The following is an 18055-nucleotide window of genomic DNA, read 5'->3' as shown; positions in this document are numbered from 1 at the left end:
TTTGTGCAGCTGTGCCTCATAACCTTTAGAAGAGGCATAACTAATCATCGCATTTCTCTGACTAATATTTACCAAAATATAAGTGCACACTTAAGAATTGCAGATATCCAAGTTAGAAATTTGAGGGTGTAGTATTTAATAGATCATTTTTTCCAATATTATAGAAACTAAGGACCTATTTCAGCAACAGTATTTTATTTGTATTTAAAAATCACTGGCAAACTAGTATAAACTACATCTGTCTTATTTCAAAGTGAAGAAAAATATGGAAAATTTATCTCCTGGCTTTGTATGAAGAAATAATTAGTTTCATAATGCTACGGTTACTTTTGGAAACTAGAATCCCACTTCCTCTTTCTCTGACCAGGTGCTTTCTGTGCAGTTTTGTCCAGCCAAAAGGGTGTGTGGGAGCTTACCTCTGTGGGGAGTTGGTATGTGCTAGGACAGTCAGCTTAGGTATTTACCGTGTAGCTAGAGGAACTAGAAATATTTTTCCTCGGCTGTGCAAAAGACTTGGAATGTTTGGAAAATACTACAGTTTACCTTAATGCACATTTACAGATGTTCCCTAAAGTGCAAGTAGTCATAAGGTCCTCAGTGACATAAGGTTCATTATTCACAGAAAGCTGCCTAGTGCAAAAGAACCTGGGGGTGTTGGTTGATAGCTGGTTGAATAAGAGCCAGCAGTGTGCTCAGGTGACAAAGCAAGCCAACAGCATCCCAGTTTGTATCAGAAATAGTATGGGCAGCAGGACTAGGGGAGTACTTGTGCTTGACTCTGGTGAGGCCTCGTCTCAAATACTCTGTTCAGTTTTGGGCCCCTCAGTACAAGCAGGACATTGAGGCCCTGGAGCATGTCCAAAGAAGGACAGTGAATCTGAAGTGTCTAGAGAGCAAGTAGTATGAGGAGCTGCAGTGGGTTTACGTGACAAGGTTTTAGTAGCAGGGGGCCATAGGGGTGGCTTCTGTGAGAAGAATCTAGAAGCTGCCTCATGTTAGGTAAGGGCCCCGCTGCTGACCAGAACTGAGCCAATAAGTGATGTTGTTTGCACCTCTGTGAGAGCATATTTAAGAAAGGGGGAAAAAACAAACAAACAAGCAAAACAAACAAACAAAAAAAAAGTGGCCACATAGCAACTAGGAGAGAGAGAGGAGTGAGAAACAGCCTTGTCAGTGAAGAAGGAGGGGGAGAGATGCTCCAGGTGCCAGAGCAGAAGTTCCCTGTGGCCTGTGGTGAGAACCATGCTGGAGATGGTTGTCTCCGTGCAGCCCATGGGTCCCACGGTGGAGCAGGGTTCCACGCTGCAGCCCGTGGAGGAGACCACAGATGAAGAATGCTACATCTGGCCTGGAGCAGATTCCAGGCCAGATGTAGTCCATGGAGAGGAGACCATGCAGGAGCAGGTGACCTGGCAGGAGCTGGTGCCTGTGGGGGACCCAGGGTGGAGCAGTTTGCTCCTGATGGATGGATCCCATGATACAGACCCATGTTGGAGCAGTTCTTGAAGAGCTGCTGCCTGTGAGAAGCCCATGCCGGATCATTTCAGCAATGACTGCATCCTGTGGGATGGACCCCACAGCACAGGCGGACGAGAGTGACCAAAAAGGAGAGGCAGAGACAAAGCGCTATAGACTGGCCACAGCCCCCATTCCCCCATTCCCCTGCACCGCTCGGGGGGAGGAGGTGGAAGAGGGCAGATGGGGTGAAGGAGTTTTCATTTTCTTTCCTTTGTTCCTCACTTCTCTACCTTGTTAGTAATAGGCAATAAATCTTTCTATCTCCCTGTGCTGAGTCTGTTTTGCCTGTCACAATAATTGTTTAGCAATCTCTCCGTCCTTATCTCAACCTTTGAGTCCTTTGTATCATATTTTCTCCCCCTTTCCCTTTGAGGAGGGGGAGTGAGAGAGCAGCTGAGGTGGAGGTTGGCCGCACACCCAAGCAAAACCACCACAGGAGCAGGAGTAGAAACTGAAGTTACTTAGCCTAGAGAAAAGGAGTCTCAGAGGAGACATTGTCTCTACAACTGCCTGAAAGGAGGTAGTAGTGACATGGAGGTTGATTTCTTCTCCCAAGCACCAAGTGATAAGACAAGAGGAAATGGTGTCAAGTTGCATCAGGGGAGGTTTAGGTTGGATATTAGGAAAAAAAAATCTTCACTGAAAGGGTTGTGAAGTATTGGAACAGGCTGCCCTGGGAAACAGTTGAGTCACCATGCTTGGAAGTATTCAGAAGATGTATAGATGTGGTGATTAGGGACATGATTTAGAGCTAGATTTGGCAGTGCTAGGTGAACAGTTGCACTTGATGATATTGGAGGTCTTTTCCAACCTGAGTGATTCTATGATTCTTTAACATTTTAGGAGGAGATTTTTTGATGGAAAATGTTATCTTGCATTTAGAATTATTCGAGGTAAAGATTGCAAGAGAATGCTTGAAGTTCACTTTAATTAGATTTATCCACCCTGTTGAGGAGAGGCAACAAGTTCCTTCCGGTTGTCGAAATTCTGAGGAGCTGCCTGTAATTCACCTTTGCGTTTGGCCAGCCCTCAGGAGAGACTGTACGTGTACAAAATTGCTCTATTTGTTATTCATGTATCAAAATCATCATGGAAAATGGTCAGTAACATAATTCTTAAATGAGAGCAAAAGTTTCCCCTTTACGTATTTTAGTACTGCAATTAAAATAGTATTTTAGTTCTTTACATTACTGGCAAAAATAAGAAAAATGTCTTAGTATGCAATAGGTCATATATTCTGCATAAGGACCATGTATTTCAAAACAGTTTTTACATTGAGAGTTGGATCAGAGTAATGGGGAAAATCAGAAGAATAGAAGAGAAATAAGGTGTCTGGTAACTGAAACTGTCTGTAATTGCATATAGTTATTCGCAAACAAAATTAATATCAGTAAACATTCAAACATCACATTAAGAGAAAATAAAAATGTCTTATTGCAGCCAATTATTAGACATACAAATGTCTGTGAAAGATTTTTAACTTCCTGCTTTGGAAGATTACATTATCTCTATAGAAAAGTCTATGTGTAGTTGTTGTTTCTTCCAATGTGGAAATGTGAAAAGTTTTGGAACCATTTTCATCTTATCCATACATTAGTCCTTAAGCATATTATCATATTTGTGGCACAATGTAATTCAAGCGATTTTTATAGCATTTTTGTTTTCTGTCTAACTAAAAGTTGACACAGAGTTCAGCTATAACTTAATCTGCATTTGTCATTTCTGAAATTACTTGGTTGCTTTCTAGACATTTATTACGTAGTTAACTTCTCCCAGCTAAATTTGGCTGAGAATTCTTGATCTTCTTTCACAGACTGCATCTTTGCTTTGTTCTCTGTACATCTGTATATGATGTATCCCTTTTTTGTTTGTTTGTTTGTTTGTTTGTTTGTTTGTTTTGTTTTTAATGCATCTATTGGAGTAACTATTGAAATTCAGTAAAATCTCCCCTTGAATCTCGAATCCTAATATAACTTTAAATCCATGATAATTACAATGTAACAGCATGGATTCTTGGGGTGATGATCATATTTAGATTATGATTGATTTATTTATTTTTAACCTTGTTTATATTGTCTAAACCTTTCAGCTCTGACCATCCATTCCCGGTCTTTTTTCTACTCTTAAGTAAACTTGCAAAATTATTTACCATCTCTAGTAAAATATATATTTATAGAACTGTCATGACAATGAGTGGAAGAAAAAGAAGAAACACTAGAGGACACTAGAAACACTAGAGAAAAAGAAGAAAAACCATTTTTCAGAAATATATTGCATGTGAGTGATAAATGAAGTGCCTCTAAAGTCTTCTAAAATACATGTTAATGTCTTAAACCGAACAGAAAATATCTGTTGCAATAAACTACTACAGTCACTTCAGTAGCTAAACTGTACACATAAAATTGGCAGTTTCTAAAATAGTCAACTTTATGGTTCCAACAAGACTTCTGATGTGGCTGATTGTGCTTGCATTGTTAAAAAGTGTTTTCTTCCAACCCTTTTCAGCTATAGTTAAGAACAGTATTAAGGATCCAGTACTCTGCCTTCTCAGTTATTTGCATGACGCACAACAAACACACAGCATCTGTTTATTCAGTGCATGCAGACTGAAATACACATAGTCTGCAAATAAAAGTGAAGTGTTTCTGCACAGTGATGCAGTCTAGGCTGTGAATTGTACACCTGTTTGGTAGCAGTTTGTCATCCATATTGCAAATTGATTGCTCTAAAAAAATAAAAAAATAAAAAATAAAAATGGGAAAGCTTATCATTTACACAGTATATTGGATAGAAGTCTACAGCATATCAAAAAGTCATATTCTTCAACTGACTGCTGTGTATCAGCAGTAGAATGTTTCCTAATACTTTCTGTTAGAAGTCCTGCCTCACTATCATCTGTCTTCTTGGTAAAATGGTAACTTCACATTTTTCAGGTTTTCATTTTCTCCAGTGTCAGGTTAAGGGATCTCTAATCAGTGCTTTGAGTCAGTTAGAGTCAACTGTGGGTGTTGAGTCAACTCTTACAGTCAGATTACCTTGCAACCCAGATTTCCACCCCTCAAAAGAGTATTAGGCAGTGGTTATATAAGATACTCTATAGCTCCCATGTAGATAAAGATTGTAATTTTTATAGAGGACATTGTCTTTGTACCATATGGCATTACAGAAGCTGGAGGTAGGACAGGCAGGAGTTATTATTCCCTTCTTGGGTCTGAGATACCAGTTCCTTAGCTGGAAGAACAAGCATATCATGCATTTTATCTGATACTCTCAGTCCACCTCCATTGTGAGGTTACAGAAGGCTACTGGTACAGCCACAGGAGAGAGAGGAAAAAGATAATAGCTGCAGCAGTACACTATCACCTTGTAGGCAAGGTAATTAAGAAAAGAAGGTTTTAAAATCATGGTTTAAAATGTTTCTGTATGAGTTATGATATTAGTACATCCCATGACTGGGAACCAGAAAGACCCTTCTTGAAGAAATTGTGTTACAGACTGGTGGCTTTCATTTACTGATCCTTTTGTATTGTCACCTTGCAGTGGGTTTACGTGGCAAGGTTTTGGTAGCAGGGAGCCATAGGGGTGGTTTCTGTGAGAAAGATCTAGAAGCCGCCCCATGTTTGGGAAGGGCCCCATTGTTTTCCAGATCTGAGTCAATAAGCGATGTTGTTTTGCGCCTCTGTGAGAGCATATTTAAGACAGGGAAAAAAACACTGCACCACACAGCAGCCAGGAGAGTCAAGGGAGTGAGAAACAGCCTTGCAGGTGCCAAGGTCAGTGTAGAAGGAGGGGAAGAGGTGCTCCAGGTGCCAGAGCAGAAGTCCCCTGCGGCCTGTGGTGAGGACCATGGTGAAGCAGGCTGTCCTCCTGCAGCCCATGGAGTACCACGGTGGAGCAGGGTTCCACGCTGCAGCCCGTGGAGGAGACCACGGTGGAGCAGGTGGCCCTGCACCGATGGAGGCTGCCACCTGTGGAAGACCCCAGCCGGAGCAGATTCCAGGCCAGACCTTTAGCCTGTGGAGAGGAGACCATGCAGGAGCAGGTGACCTGGCAGGAGATGCTGCGCGTAGGGGAGCCAGGTTGGAGCTGTTTTCTCCTGAGGCATGGACCCCGTGGTACAGACCCATATCTGGAGCAGCTCTGGAAGAGCAGCTCTGGAAGAGCTGCTGCCTGTGGGAAGCCCACGCCGGATCAGTTCATCAAGGACTGTATCCCGTGGGTGGGACCCCACAGCACAGGGGGCGAGAGTGACCGAGAAGGAGCGGCAGAGAAGAAGTGCTGTAGACTGACCATAACCCCCATTCCCCCGTTTCCCCTGCGCCGCTCGGGGGGAGGAGGTGGAAGAGGGTGGATGGGGGGGAAGGTGCTTTTGGTTTCTTTCCTTTGTTTCTCACTTCTCTAGCTTGTTAGTAATGAGCAATAAATCTTACTATCTATCTTCTTATGCTGAGTCTGTTTTGCCCGTTACAGTAATTATTGCGTGATTTTCTCGTCCTTATCTCAATCCTTGAGTCCTTTTCACATATTTTCTCCCCATTCTTCTTTGAGGAGGGGGAGTGAGAGAGCAGCTGTGGTGGAACTCGGCTGCCCACTCGAGCGGAACCACGACACACCTGCAAAATCATGCATCAAAATCAGACAACTTATTTTTGAATTTCTGTAGGTAAAACTCATACTCCTCAGTGATAGTTGCTGATTATAAGTATTTTGATAAGTGTTTTTGTTTTCTGTGTTTGACTTCAAGAATCAAGCATGGCTTTCTTCTGAAAGCCATGTATTATTTGAAGGCAAGTGCAATTGGGAGAGGTTATGAAAATCAGTTTCTCCTACGTTATTAATCTCAAATGAGTGATTTTTTTATTTTTTTAATACTTGCTGTATTTTAATATGACTTAGAGCAAAATAGGGTGTCATTACTATTCTTGTTCTTGAATGTTTGGTTTGGCATTTGATGCAAGGCCTCAATTGCAGGCTGAAGTGCCAGCAGCCAAAGCTGAAAACAAGACTGCGGTGGGCAAACTCAAGGTTTAATTTCAGAAAGAGTGTTTATATTTTCCCTAGGGCCACATCAATGGGAGTCCAAACCCTAAATGTTACCACCAACACATTTTAACAGACCAGTTTCCCAGTTTTTAAAGTGTGGTGTCACCTTGAATATTTTTATTTTAACTTTTCCCCATCCTCCAACTCTAAAAGAAAAGCAATAAAGCTATATAATTTTTGGCTGAATTCAATGTCATATTTGGGGAACACAAAATTCTGTGTAATGCAACAAAGCTGCTTTAAAACTATTTATTCACATAATCTATTTTTGTATCAACTATTAATAATTCAGCTATTAATTACCAGTCCAATGCTTTATATTACTACAAAACATGCCACCATCTGGTATGTACGTATGTATTATAAGGGCCCACATACTGATGTTCTGAATCAGCCTGATGTCAGAACATCTGTGCCATGCCCAGGATGAACTTGTGACCAACAGGTCAGTGCCAAGAGAGACAGTAGTATGATGGGGTCACTGAGAGTTCCTTAGCTCAGTTTCCTGCTCATTCAGCTGGGCCTGTTTTGTGGCTTTAATAGGATTAAAGAAACATTTACATTGAGGCTTTAGGAGCATTTTCACACCACTCCTTTACCAAACTCAAAGAGCAGTATAAATCCAAAGGATTAAGTAAGGGATTTATGTAAAGTTGTAGTGTAAGATGAGTTGGTGCACCTGGCTGTCCATTTTTTTCCTCTGTGAATAAGGCAACCTGAAGCAGCATACTGCATGTGGTACAGAAATGAGCTTTTTTAATTTTTTTTTCCTGAATCTTTAAGTCTTTATTACATTTGAAAATATCATTTCTAAATATTAAAATGAAATGGTGGTTTCTGATTAAGGAATACAGTATTTTGTTCAGTAGATCCTATTAGACAGTTTTCATCAGAGGATCTTAGGACATTTTTCCGCCCCTTGTCAATATCAAAGCATCATGCATTTAGGAGGAGTTTTAATTTCCTGTAAATTATACTACTCTGTCTTTAAAAATGCAAAGAAAAAAAAAATGAAAAAAACAAAACAAAACAAAACAAGAAAAAGTTCTTTGCCACATACTTAGGTTCATTAAAATCCAAAGGAAATTATTAAATAAAATTATAATTTTGAAATTCCTTGAGTAATCGTTTATGCTGATGAAAGTGATTTAGCTGAAACTACATACATAACCTATTGTATGTATCTTGCAATTGCTGTGGAGTAAAACTGCAAGTGTTTGACATTCTTTATTTGGAACTATTTCATATATCCTTTTGTGCCTCACTATGTAAGTCTTCAAAGACTGAAATTATGCCTGTACTCTTTACTCAGGCAAAATTCCAGTTGAAATCAAATTCAAGAGGTATTACTGCTGAGAAAAGACTGTGATATCAAAGCCAAAAGGGAAAAAAATGACAGGATGAATTATAATATTCAATAGCAAGATGACTGGTTGTTACACTATTTCAAAATATGCTCATGATTTAGACACATTGTTTTTAATCCAGGATGCACTGATATAATTACTGTAAGAGATATATCAGCTTTGGATTTGGTTTGCAATCACGTAATCGGTAAAATTTTTCTGTGGAGTAGACTGTTCACATTAATAAAGGTTTGCACTACTAATATCACCCAGATGTATCCATCAGTGGGTAGTGGTTAATCATCATTAGGTGATTAAGCAGAACCTGAGGTCAAGGGAAATATAACATCCGACATTCAAAGTCCCTCTATTGCGCAAATATTTGATAAGGAAGAGACTTCCTTATCAAATGGAAGAGACTTCCATATTTCTTTCTGTTGTCCATCAGGAAAGCCGCGTGTGATGGGAGGAAGTGAGGCATCCTTACACACCTCCTGTCCTCTGCAAGTGAGGCTCTCCTGTATTACTCCAGATTCATCCTTCTTGTGTTATAATTGAACAGTACTTTAAATTGTGTTTCTGGAAATCAGAAAGTTATAACCAGATCGTTGTTTTTGAGAGTGGTTCTTTTGTGTTCTGCACATATTCCTTGAAATCTGTTTTGAAATTAAGTAGAGGAAAAATTTGAAGTTCTTAATTAGATTCATGGAATTATGCGTTTTAAATGCAACTTGTGGCTCTTGTCCTTAGTCATTCAGAAGAGAACTTTAGATTGACTAAAAGCTGCTAATAACAAATAAAATAAAATAAAAAATAAGCAAACAAAACCACAACACAAAGACTTGTGTGTAAATAAACATAAATACCCATATTTTACCATCCTAATGAGAAATTTAGAAAGTGAAACTGAATTTTGGGGGTTAGACATTTAATATTCTATTAGACTAAGTAAATGGAAGTTTTGAGGCAAAGGACTTTTATATTCCTGGTAAAATAAAATCATTATTAATTTGTTGTCTTTTTCTTTCAAATTCATATACATGCTTGTAACCAAATTTCTATTCTAATTCCACTGATATTTCTTAATTCAGAATTTTTGCATATATGTATTTAGGTATATTGGTAACACAGCACCAGTTAGAAATTTTATTACTGTAAGTGTAATCCACATTACTTTGCACTAGACATGACGTTTAATCAGTTCAATACAATCAACTTGGATTAATTAAAGTTAAAATTAAATCATCTGCTATTTTGTTTTTGTTGTCATAAGCCAACTTGTTAGCTTTTTTCTAAGTCCTGGTTGTATCATTTGGTTGGCACCAAGGGGATCCTAATGAGTCTTGGAGCAATAATAATGACCATGCTTAGCAAAGGCATTTTGGCAGGCATCTGCAAGACTGCCAAATTGGAGAAGTTCCACACTGATTGACCTTGCTGTAAGTTCTCAATGCAAAGATCAGAAGGTCTCTTCCATCCTGGCAGTTTTTGTGATATCATTTTAATTAAATTAAAATTTGGCCCCAAAGAGGCAAGAACAGAGTACAGATGGCCTTTTTATCTATTGTGTTTCCATGACATGCAAGGTCACAGTTGTGATCTCTTGTTTCATGATGCAAAACTCCAGAACTCACACACATCTTAATTAAAAAAAAAAAAAGAAAAGAAAGAAAGAAAAAGTAATCTGCAGAATTTCTCTCTTCATGCACAATGATAGGATAGGGCTAGAATAAGTGTGGGTCTACCACAAAGGCCCATTTCTTAACAGATTCTCTTGGCCATACAGTTTTGAAAGAGAATTAATTTATTCTTTTGTTCGTTTCACAAATAAAATGTGTAGATAACTTTGTGCATAAGGCTAGTTTATTCTGATCCTAAATGCCTTCCACAACAGCTGAAGAATATTCTGAACTCTGTGTGTTTGCTTGTGGTGTTGTTTTGTTGTTGTTGTTGTCGTTTTTCTAATTGTTGTTTATATTTGTTTGTTTTAACTGATTCTCATTTACAGCTAAGGCCTTTTGTATGGAGATTCTTGAACCTCAGTATTTGTAACTGCTTCCTTTTTTTTTTTTTTGGGGGGGGGGGGTTAGCTGAGGAATTGTTAGAAACTTTTCAGAACTGGTTATATGCAGAAATTTTCAACCTATTGTTATCCCAAATCTTGCGGCCTCATTGCTCAGATTTTTCTTTCTTTCTTTCTTTCTTTCTTTCTTTCTTTCTTTCTTTCTTTCTTTCTTTCTTTCTTTCTTTCTTTCTTTCTTTCTTTTTTACTTTTCTACTGAATTTTTATTTGAAAAAATAATTGGGAAATTGGCCTTACAATGTGTCTTCTGATTAATCTTTCCTGATTATTTCCTGCAGTTGTATTCATGCAACAAATCCAGAGGGATCAAAATCTGAGACTTTAATTGCCTATTAAACTATAGAGAGATGTAAAAAAGTAAATGTTCTTATCTGCAGCAGTAGTGAGATAAGATAGATGAAGAAACACTATTTGGTTTCCCGTATACTTTTTGTATTGAAGTCAGCTTCAATAACAAAACAAAACAACAAACAAATGAACAAAACACTAGGATGTTTTTTCTCATATGTTAGAAATTTAGCAAGACGTTTCAGTGACTTAACAGTGGATATTGTTAACATACGCATATGCATATGTATGCTGGTTTTCTGCCTTGGGTGCAAACTATTGACTCATTTTGAGGTCAAGGTTGCTTTTTCCTTTCTTCCCCACCCCCTGCAGCTTGCAAGGTACTTCTATTTTGCCTATTTTTATGTAAAATAAGGAATACCAAGGTTAAAACAAACAAACAAAAAACAAAACAAAAAAAAACAGAAACAACAAAGAAGCCTACAAGCTATTTGAAATTATATGTACCTGATGTTTTTTCAGTATAAAGCCTTAATCTGTAAATCTGCATCTGGAAAAGAAGCTGAGCAGCTTGTCTAGTAAACAAGGGAAGCTGCTTTGGAGAATATGCTTTACTTGTGTTGTTGAGAATTTTCTACTGGCTAGCAGTTGCGGAAGTAATTCGTGGTTGGATAGAGCATAGAGCCTGCAGATGTTTATCTTTTGCTGTTGTTTCTTTCCTTCTTCTTTAGAATCTTCTCCTTGTGGTGTTTAAGTGATGACCTGCTGAAAGCCCTGGGTACTCAATCTGTGTATGTTTTGAAACAAGGAGGTCTTTTCTTTGATGACGCCGTTGCAGCTGCAGCTTTATGAAGTGCTTCTCCAGCAGCTGCCCTGAATTTTGCTGCAGTATTTTGGCTTCAAATTCCAAGCTGAGATTTCCAGTAAAATGGGTCTGACAGTAAAAAGCATTAGGCAAAGATGCAGTCCTATCAATACTGAAGAAGTCCTTTACGTGTGGTCTCAGAAATCCCTGTCTGGATTGTAGAAAATTAATTTTCTGTTTCCCAAACCTTAAAGCTTAATTACTTATTTTAATACATACATGATTACCACTGATTTAAAGCTTTACTGCAGATTTACTGCAGGCTGATTTTCTTTATTGAATTTCTTCATGTGAATCCATCAACTTTAATCTACAATGGTAACATAATTTTAGAAAGATATTGGTATTTCATATGATATCATCTTTGCCTCTGCTTTCAAGTATATACTGTTTCATCCTGTCACATCTTATAATCAAAGTCTCATTAGAATGAAAACTGTAAACCTAACAGTTAAATCAAGCAGTCCTCAAGATTAAGAGGTAGGATTATTTTTTCCTACTACTTTAGTACGCACTAAACTCCAGCGTGTTGTTGGGGATCACTTTGATTTACAAGTAGCTATGTTTTAGTGGTATATAGTATCACAATTTCACAGGAAACTTCAGATAATCGTGATGTGCACTTAGTCACATGGTCTGAACTTTTGGGTAGACCTGTGCGGTGTCAAGAGTTGGACTTGATGATCCTTAAGGGTCCCTTCCAACTCAGGATATTCTATGATTCTATGATTCTATGATATAGTCTTCTTGATCCCTAAGTAGAATCTAAGTAAATCCTTAAATAGAATAACTACATTCTGCCTTGTTATGTTACCTGTAGTTTCAACATTGTATATAACATCATTTTTCACATCGCAGTCAAAACCAGTGGTTTTCTGTTGCTGTCTATTGTTAACCACCTGTTACATTCCTTCTTGTAAAAAAAGGAATTGTGGTCCTGGTGAATGCCTTATTAATGAAAAATCACATTTGATACAGTGTTTAGAAAGACCTCATTGCAGTGGAATAGCAGTTGGGAGATTTACCCTCTGGTTGCCCAGTCATGCACCTTATTAGGGTAGGTTTTTCAGTTTGAATCTGCTACAAACACTAATGATGCAATGTTTATTTCTATTTCACTTATATATTCCCTAATAATGTAAAATTCATTCTCTCAGTAATAAGAAATATTGTACTTTTTTTTTTCTGTTTTCAGATAGGCAGGGTGATTCTAGTTCTATAGATACCATCTTAATACTGCAAGGCAATTCTCTGAGTGTGACTTACCATGAGCCCATCAGATAACATGTTTTTCATTTGATTTGATAACAGTAGCAATTTATATATGTAGGAAAATTGTTGTTGCTTTTAACTGAACAGGCTTACCCCGTATTAATTTGGAATGTGTGTGCATGTTGACAGATGAAACAGATCTTTGGTCCCAGATCTAGAGCCCAACCCTGTACTGCACTCATGGCTTTACAGTAAGGATAGTCTGATAGTCTTCAGGCAGTTTCCTGGAGAGATGGAAATCTGTGGTTATAATGCTTCATAGAAGCCCTCTGTAATCTCTGCCAAGTCATTTGTAGACTTATTAAAACAGGATGTGATGGTGTTGAAGACTGATTTGGGTACTTAAAATGGCTCAAGATTGAAAACTGTTAAGGACTTCTACAATCCATAAGGACCCAGAGTCTGACAAGCCTGGATAGAAAGCAGTATGAATTATTTACATATCCTTAATTTAAATTCTGTTATATATCTTTAGTTCCTTCTTCCATATCAGAGAAGGTTATCTGATGAATTTTCCCCTTTGTTACTTTGTTATTAGTCTTCTGCTTTGTGCCTATCTTGCATGGACTGTAATCTAGCATATACTAAGACACCTACCAACAGACACCTCCCAAACATTTTTCTTTAAGAGGTTTTACAGACTTTGTTGAACTCTATGCTGTGTAGAATCATATGTAGCTTAGGAACATATATAGCATAAGTTCACTTTCATGGCTTCACTTATTGTTATTTAATTAGTAGAACTGATCTATGCTTTCCTAATTTTAAGTAGTATATTTGACACCCTGCAGTAATTCAAGAAGAGAAAAACAGCAGGTGATGATATAGGGATATTTTTCTTTAGAAATAGAAGCAGAAGATACTGACACTGAAGATCACTGTGTGCATTTTAGTATTGGGCACTAGAAATGGCAGAGCACACTTTGCTTTCAATGTCTATAAATAGAAGGGAATTGTAAGAACTTCATTATTCCTAGTAGCTATCATATCAGCATTACAAAATCCTGTGTTCTTGGAAAGATTATATAAGCAGTCAAAGACTATGCATATTGATAGATTCAGAATGGAATGTCACTCCTCAACAGTGAAGAGAGAACGGAAAAATCATTATTTTAAAAAAAAAAATCTGACTTCCTTCATATAATCAGCATTTTCATGCGTCAGATAGTAAGTTGTAAGGAACATGCTTGCTTTCTGCATGTTCATCGAGTTTCTCTAAAAGCTTTTGTTTTGGAAACCTTTAAAAATCAATGAGGTACATGTCCACATAATATACATGAGTGACTTTAATAGCAGGAGAGTCCCTACTGCAGTCAAAATTTTACAAGCACATGGAAGTTTGCAGCTTCAGGGCCTAAATTTGTAAGATTATACAAGTGCCTTTCATTGTATAAGATATGCAGATACTTAAATACTGTTTGAATAAATTTCTGTATGTTTGTATTAGGTATGCTGAATCTGATTGCTATTCCCATCAGCAATTACAGTAGCAATTTTGGTAGCTCTCTATATTTAGTGTATGGCAATAGTCTTTAATTAGCTTAGTAAAGGAATCCTATGCTCCTAATCTATTAAGTATGTAGGTCAACCCAGAGGTTTCTCATGCATTTCTACACATTAATATTTCTATTATTGTCTTTTTAGATAATGCCTATTTTTCACCTTTTACAGTAGACCAAGCAGGTGCTGCAACCATTTTAGTTCCTTTATGCACTGAGTCTAGCTTCCTTAATTGAAAGCAAATTTTCTTCTCTGATTTATGTGAAAGAAAGTTGGTATTTTCTTACATTCTTGTGTCCAGCTGGGAGACAGCGGAGAGAGCCTGAGAGGGTTGACAGGGTGTTTTCCCACCACCTTCAGCAGACTAGGCAAATCTGTTTTAAAGATGTCTCCAACATATGGTATTATTTTAATGGTTTCACTGATCAAGTTTAGAGTATAAAATCCTTAAGGTTTAGAAGTTCCAGCATTATTTATTTAAGGAGAAAGAAACATTTTCACATGGTAATGTAATTTATTAAACATCACTCTTTCTAGAGGTTCTGTCTGGAACACTGATAGCATTCTAATGCGTAGCAGATACTGTATAAATTACAGCCATGAAGAACCTTGTTTTTATATACTTAGTAAGTGTTATCAATAGTAGAAATTCACAGGTGGACAGACAAAAATGTCCTGTTCTGGGATTAACTCTAAAATAAGCTCTGCTGCACATATGTACCAAATGTATCTGTTTTCCTTCTTATCCAGTAAAGGAATTAGAGGAAGTAGTTCATTGTTTCCTCATCCAACTTACAGATTTGCAGGTTCCTCAAGGTAATAATTTTTTTACATGGTATATTTAATGTGCTAGGGAAATTTTTCAAGCCTTCTGTTGAACCTATGGGGAGAAGTTCATGTTAGTGCACTGGGAAAGCTTTCTGAGCACATAGTTTTACTAGAAAATATGGTCACATAGCTGAACTTCTGTAACTATGGAATTTTTCAGAATCATGTCAGGCTAATTCACTAATGTGGGCTAGTTGTGGAAAAAAAAAACAACAACACATAAAAATGGCACCAAACAAACCCCTTATGTTTCATTTCTCTTCAAGGAGAAATGTCAGCAGATACAATTGTGAGAAGACATTTATGAGCCTGTAATTACAGTGTAATATTCTGCTGAACTCTGGGTTTGTTAGTCAACATACAGTACCACATATGCAAAGAATCTTTGCACTAAGTTGAAGTAGTCCATTTCAATGTGTGTTGTTTTTTGTTTTGTTTTGTTTTGTTTTGTTTTGCTCACTGTAAGTAGGGGCAGGATGAACCTGTAAAATCTAAGGTTTTAGTTACACAAGAAAACCCATAATGTTTCAGAAATTATTTTTTCTCATTCATAAAAAGTGGCTACAGTTAAAATGGATTTAAAATGCAGGTATTCATCCACTTCTCAGTGAAGTTTGGACCATTCTTTAGAAAGTCCATTACCTATATTTTATAATGCAGATTGTTGTTAAAATGCTTTAATGAAGACATTACTTATTATTACAGATGTACATATAATTAGGCAAAAGAGAAATACCTAAATTTTAATTTGATCACAACACCATGTCTGATTACAACCAAGAATTTGTGTTACATCTGGAGTAACTGCTCCATGTACAACCCAGCCAAAATTACATTAAAAATTCATTGTATGAATGGATCACTAAATTATATTCCTGATTGTGCCCTGCTAGACCTTCTCTTCACAAACAGAGAAGGACTGGTGGAGGATGTGATTGTCGGGAACAGTCTTGGGCAGAGTGACCACGAAATGGTGGAGTTCACTATTCTTGGCGGGGCCAGGAAGGGAACCAGTAAAACCACTGTATTGGACTTTCGGAGGGCTGACTTCGGGCTGCTCAGGACACTAGTTGGTGGAGTCCCATGGGAGGCGGTTCTGAAGGGCAGAGGGGTCCAGAAAGGCTGGGCGCTCTTTAAGAGGCAAATCCTAATGGCGCAGGAGCGGTCTATTCCCATGCGCCCAAAGATGAGCCAGCGGGGAAGAAGACCAGCCTGGCTCAACAGAGAATTGTGGCTTGAGCTTAGGAGAAAAAAGAGGGTTTATAATCTTTGGAAAATTGGGCAGGCCACTAAGGAGGACTATAAGGATGTAGCGAGGCTGTGCAGGGACAAAATTAGGAAGGCCAAAGCTCATCTGGAGCTCAATCTGGCTACTGCCGTTAAAGATAACAAAAAACGCTTTTATAAATACATCAACACCAAAAGGAGGACTAGGGAGAATCTCCATCCTTTACTGGATGCAGGGGGAAACTTAGTTACAAGAGATGAGGAAAAGGCGGAGGTGCTTAATGCCTTCTTTGCCTCAGTCTTTAGCGGCAAAACCGGTTGCTCTCTGGATACCCAGTACCCAGAACTGGTGGAAGGGGATGGGGAGCAGGATGTGGCCCTCACCATCCACGAAGAACTGGTTGGTGACCTGCTACGGCACTTGGATGTCCACAAATCGATGGGGCCGGATGGGATCCACCCAAGGGTACTGAGAGAACTGGCAGAGGAGCTGGCCAAGCCCCTATCCATCATTTATCAGCAGTCCTGGCTATCGGGTGAGGTCCCAGCTGACTGGCGACTAGCAAATGTGACGCCCATCTACAAGAAGGGCCGGAGGGCTGACCCGGGGAACTACAGGCCGGTCAGTTTGACCTCAGTACCAGGGAAGCTCATGGAGCAGATCCTCTTGGGAGTCATCACGCGGCACTTGAAGGGCAAGCAGGCGATCAGGCCCAGCCAGCATGGGTTTATGGAAGGCAGGTCCTGCTTGACGAACCTGATCTCCTTCTACGACAAAGTGATGCGCTGGGTGGACGAGGGAAAGGCTGTGGATGTGGTCTACCTTGACTTCAGCAAGGCTTTTGACACCGTCTCCCACAGCATTCTCCTCAAGAAACTGGCTGCTCTTGGCTTGGACTGGCGCACGCTTCGTTGGGTTAGGAACTGGCTGGATAGCCGGGCCCAAAGAGTTGTGGTAAATGGAGCCAAGTCCAGTTGGAGGCCAGTCACTAGTGGCGTCCCCCAGGGCTCGGTGCTGGGGCCGGTCCTCTTTAACATCTTCATCAATGATCTGGATGATGGCATTGAGTGCACCCTCAGTAAGTTTGCAGATGACACCAAGCTAGGTGCGTGTGTCGATCTGCTCGAGGGTAGGAAGGCTCTGCAGGAGGATCTGGATAGGCTGCACCGATGGGCTGAGGTCAACTGTATGAAGTTCAACAAGGCCAAGTGCCGGGTCCTGCACCTGGGGCGCAATAACCCCAAGCAGAACTACAGGCTGGGAGAGGAATGGTTGGAGAGCTGCCAGGCAGAGAAGGACCTGGGAGTGATGGTGGACAGTCGGCTGAATATGAGCCAGCAGTGTGCTCAGGTGGCCAAGAAGGCCAACGGCATCCTGGCTTGTATCAGAAACACTGTGACCAGCAGGGCTAGGGAGGTGATCGTCCCCCTGTACTCGGCTCTGGTGAGGCCGCACCTCGAGTACTGTGTTCAGTTTTGGGCCCCTCGCTACAAGAAGGACATCGAGGTGCTTGAGCGGGTCCAGAGAAGGGCGACGAAGCTGGTGAGGGGCCTGGAGAGCAAGTCCTATGAGGAGCGGCTGAAGGAGCTGGGCTTGTTCAGCCTGGAGAAGAGGAGGCTCAGGGGTGACCTTATTGCTCTGTATAAGTACATTAAAGGAGGCTGTAGAGAGGTGGGGGTTGGCCTGTTCTCCCACGTGCCTGATGACAGGACGAGGGGGAATGGGCTAAAGTTACGCCAGGGGAGTTTTAGGTTAGATGTTAGGAAGAATTTCTTTACTGAAAGGGTTGTTAGGCACTGGAACGGGCTGCCCAGGGAGGTGGTGGAGTCACCATCCCTGGAAGTCTTCAAAAGACGTTTAGATGTAGAGCTTAGGGATATGGTTTAGTGGGGACTGTTAGTGTTAGGTTAGAGGTTGGACTCGATGATCTTGAGGTCTCTTCCAACCTAGAAATTCTGTGATTCTGTGATTCTTGTGGGACTAGATTTTTTTTCCACTGGACCTTAATTTGCAAGTACATAAACATTTAGAAGAAATATGGGCACATTTCATTAATGTTGTATTGTTCATGGAGATATCCCTCA

At 39.5% G+C, this 18055-nt stretch overlaps 1 protein-coding gene across 17 annotated transcripts in view; it reads left to right on the top strand.

The window, feature by feature from the left end:
- CCDC91 (coiled-coil domain containing 91) overlaps positions 1–18055 on the top strand; it is a 173153-nt gene that overhangs the window by 138462 nt on the left and 16636 nt on the right. The window contains exon 14 of one of the 17 annotated variants that reach the window (XM_013097091.5): positions 11010–13863. The exons of the other annotated variants lie outside the window; for them this stretch is intronic. Within the exon in view, the coding sequence (XP_012952545.1) occupies positions 11010–11036 (27 nt within the window). The 3' untranslated portion in view covers positions 11037–13863. Of the gene's footprint in view, positions 1–11009; positions 13864–18055 lie in introns of those variants that run through there. 17 annotated transcript variants of the gene reach the window in all.

The sequence above is a fragment of the Anas platyrhynchos genome, chromosome 1 (genome assembly GCF_047663525.1).
Source record: "Anas platyrhynchos isolate ZD024472 breed Pekin duck chromosome 1, IASCAAS_PekinDuck_T2T, whole genome shotgun sequence".
Taxonomy (NCBI): Eukaryota; Metazoa; Chordata; class Aves; order Anseriformes; family Anatidae; genus Anas; species Anas platyrhynchos.
This window is presented reverse-complemented; position numbering and strand designations above follow the sequence as displayed.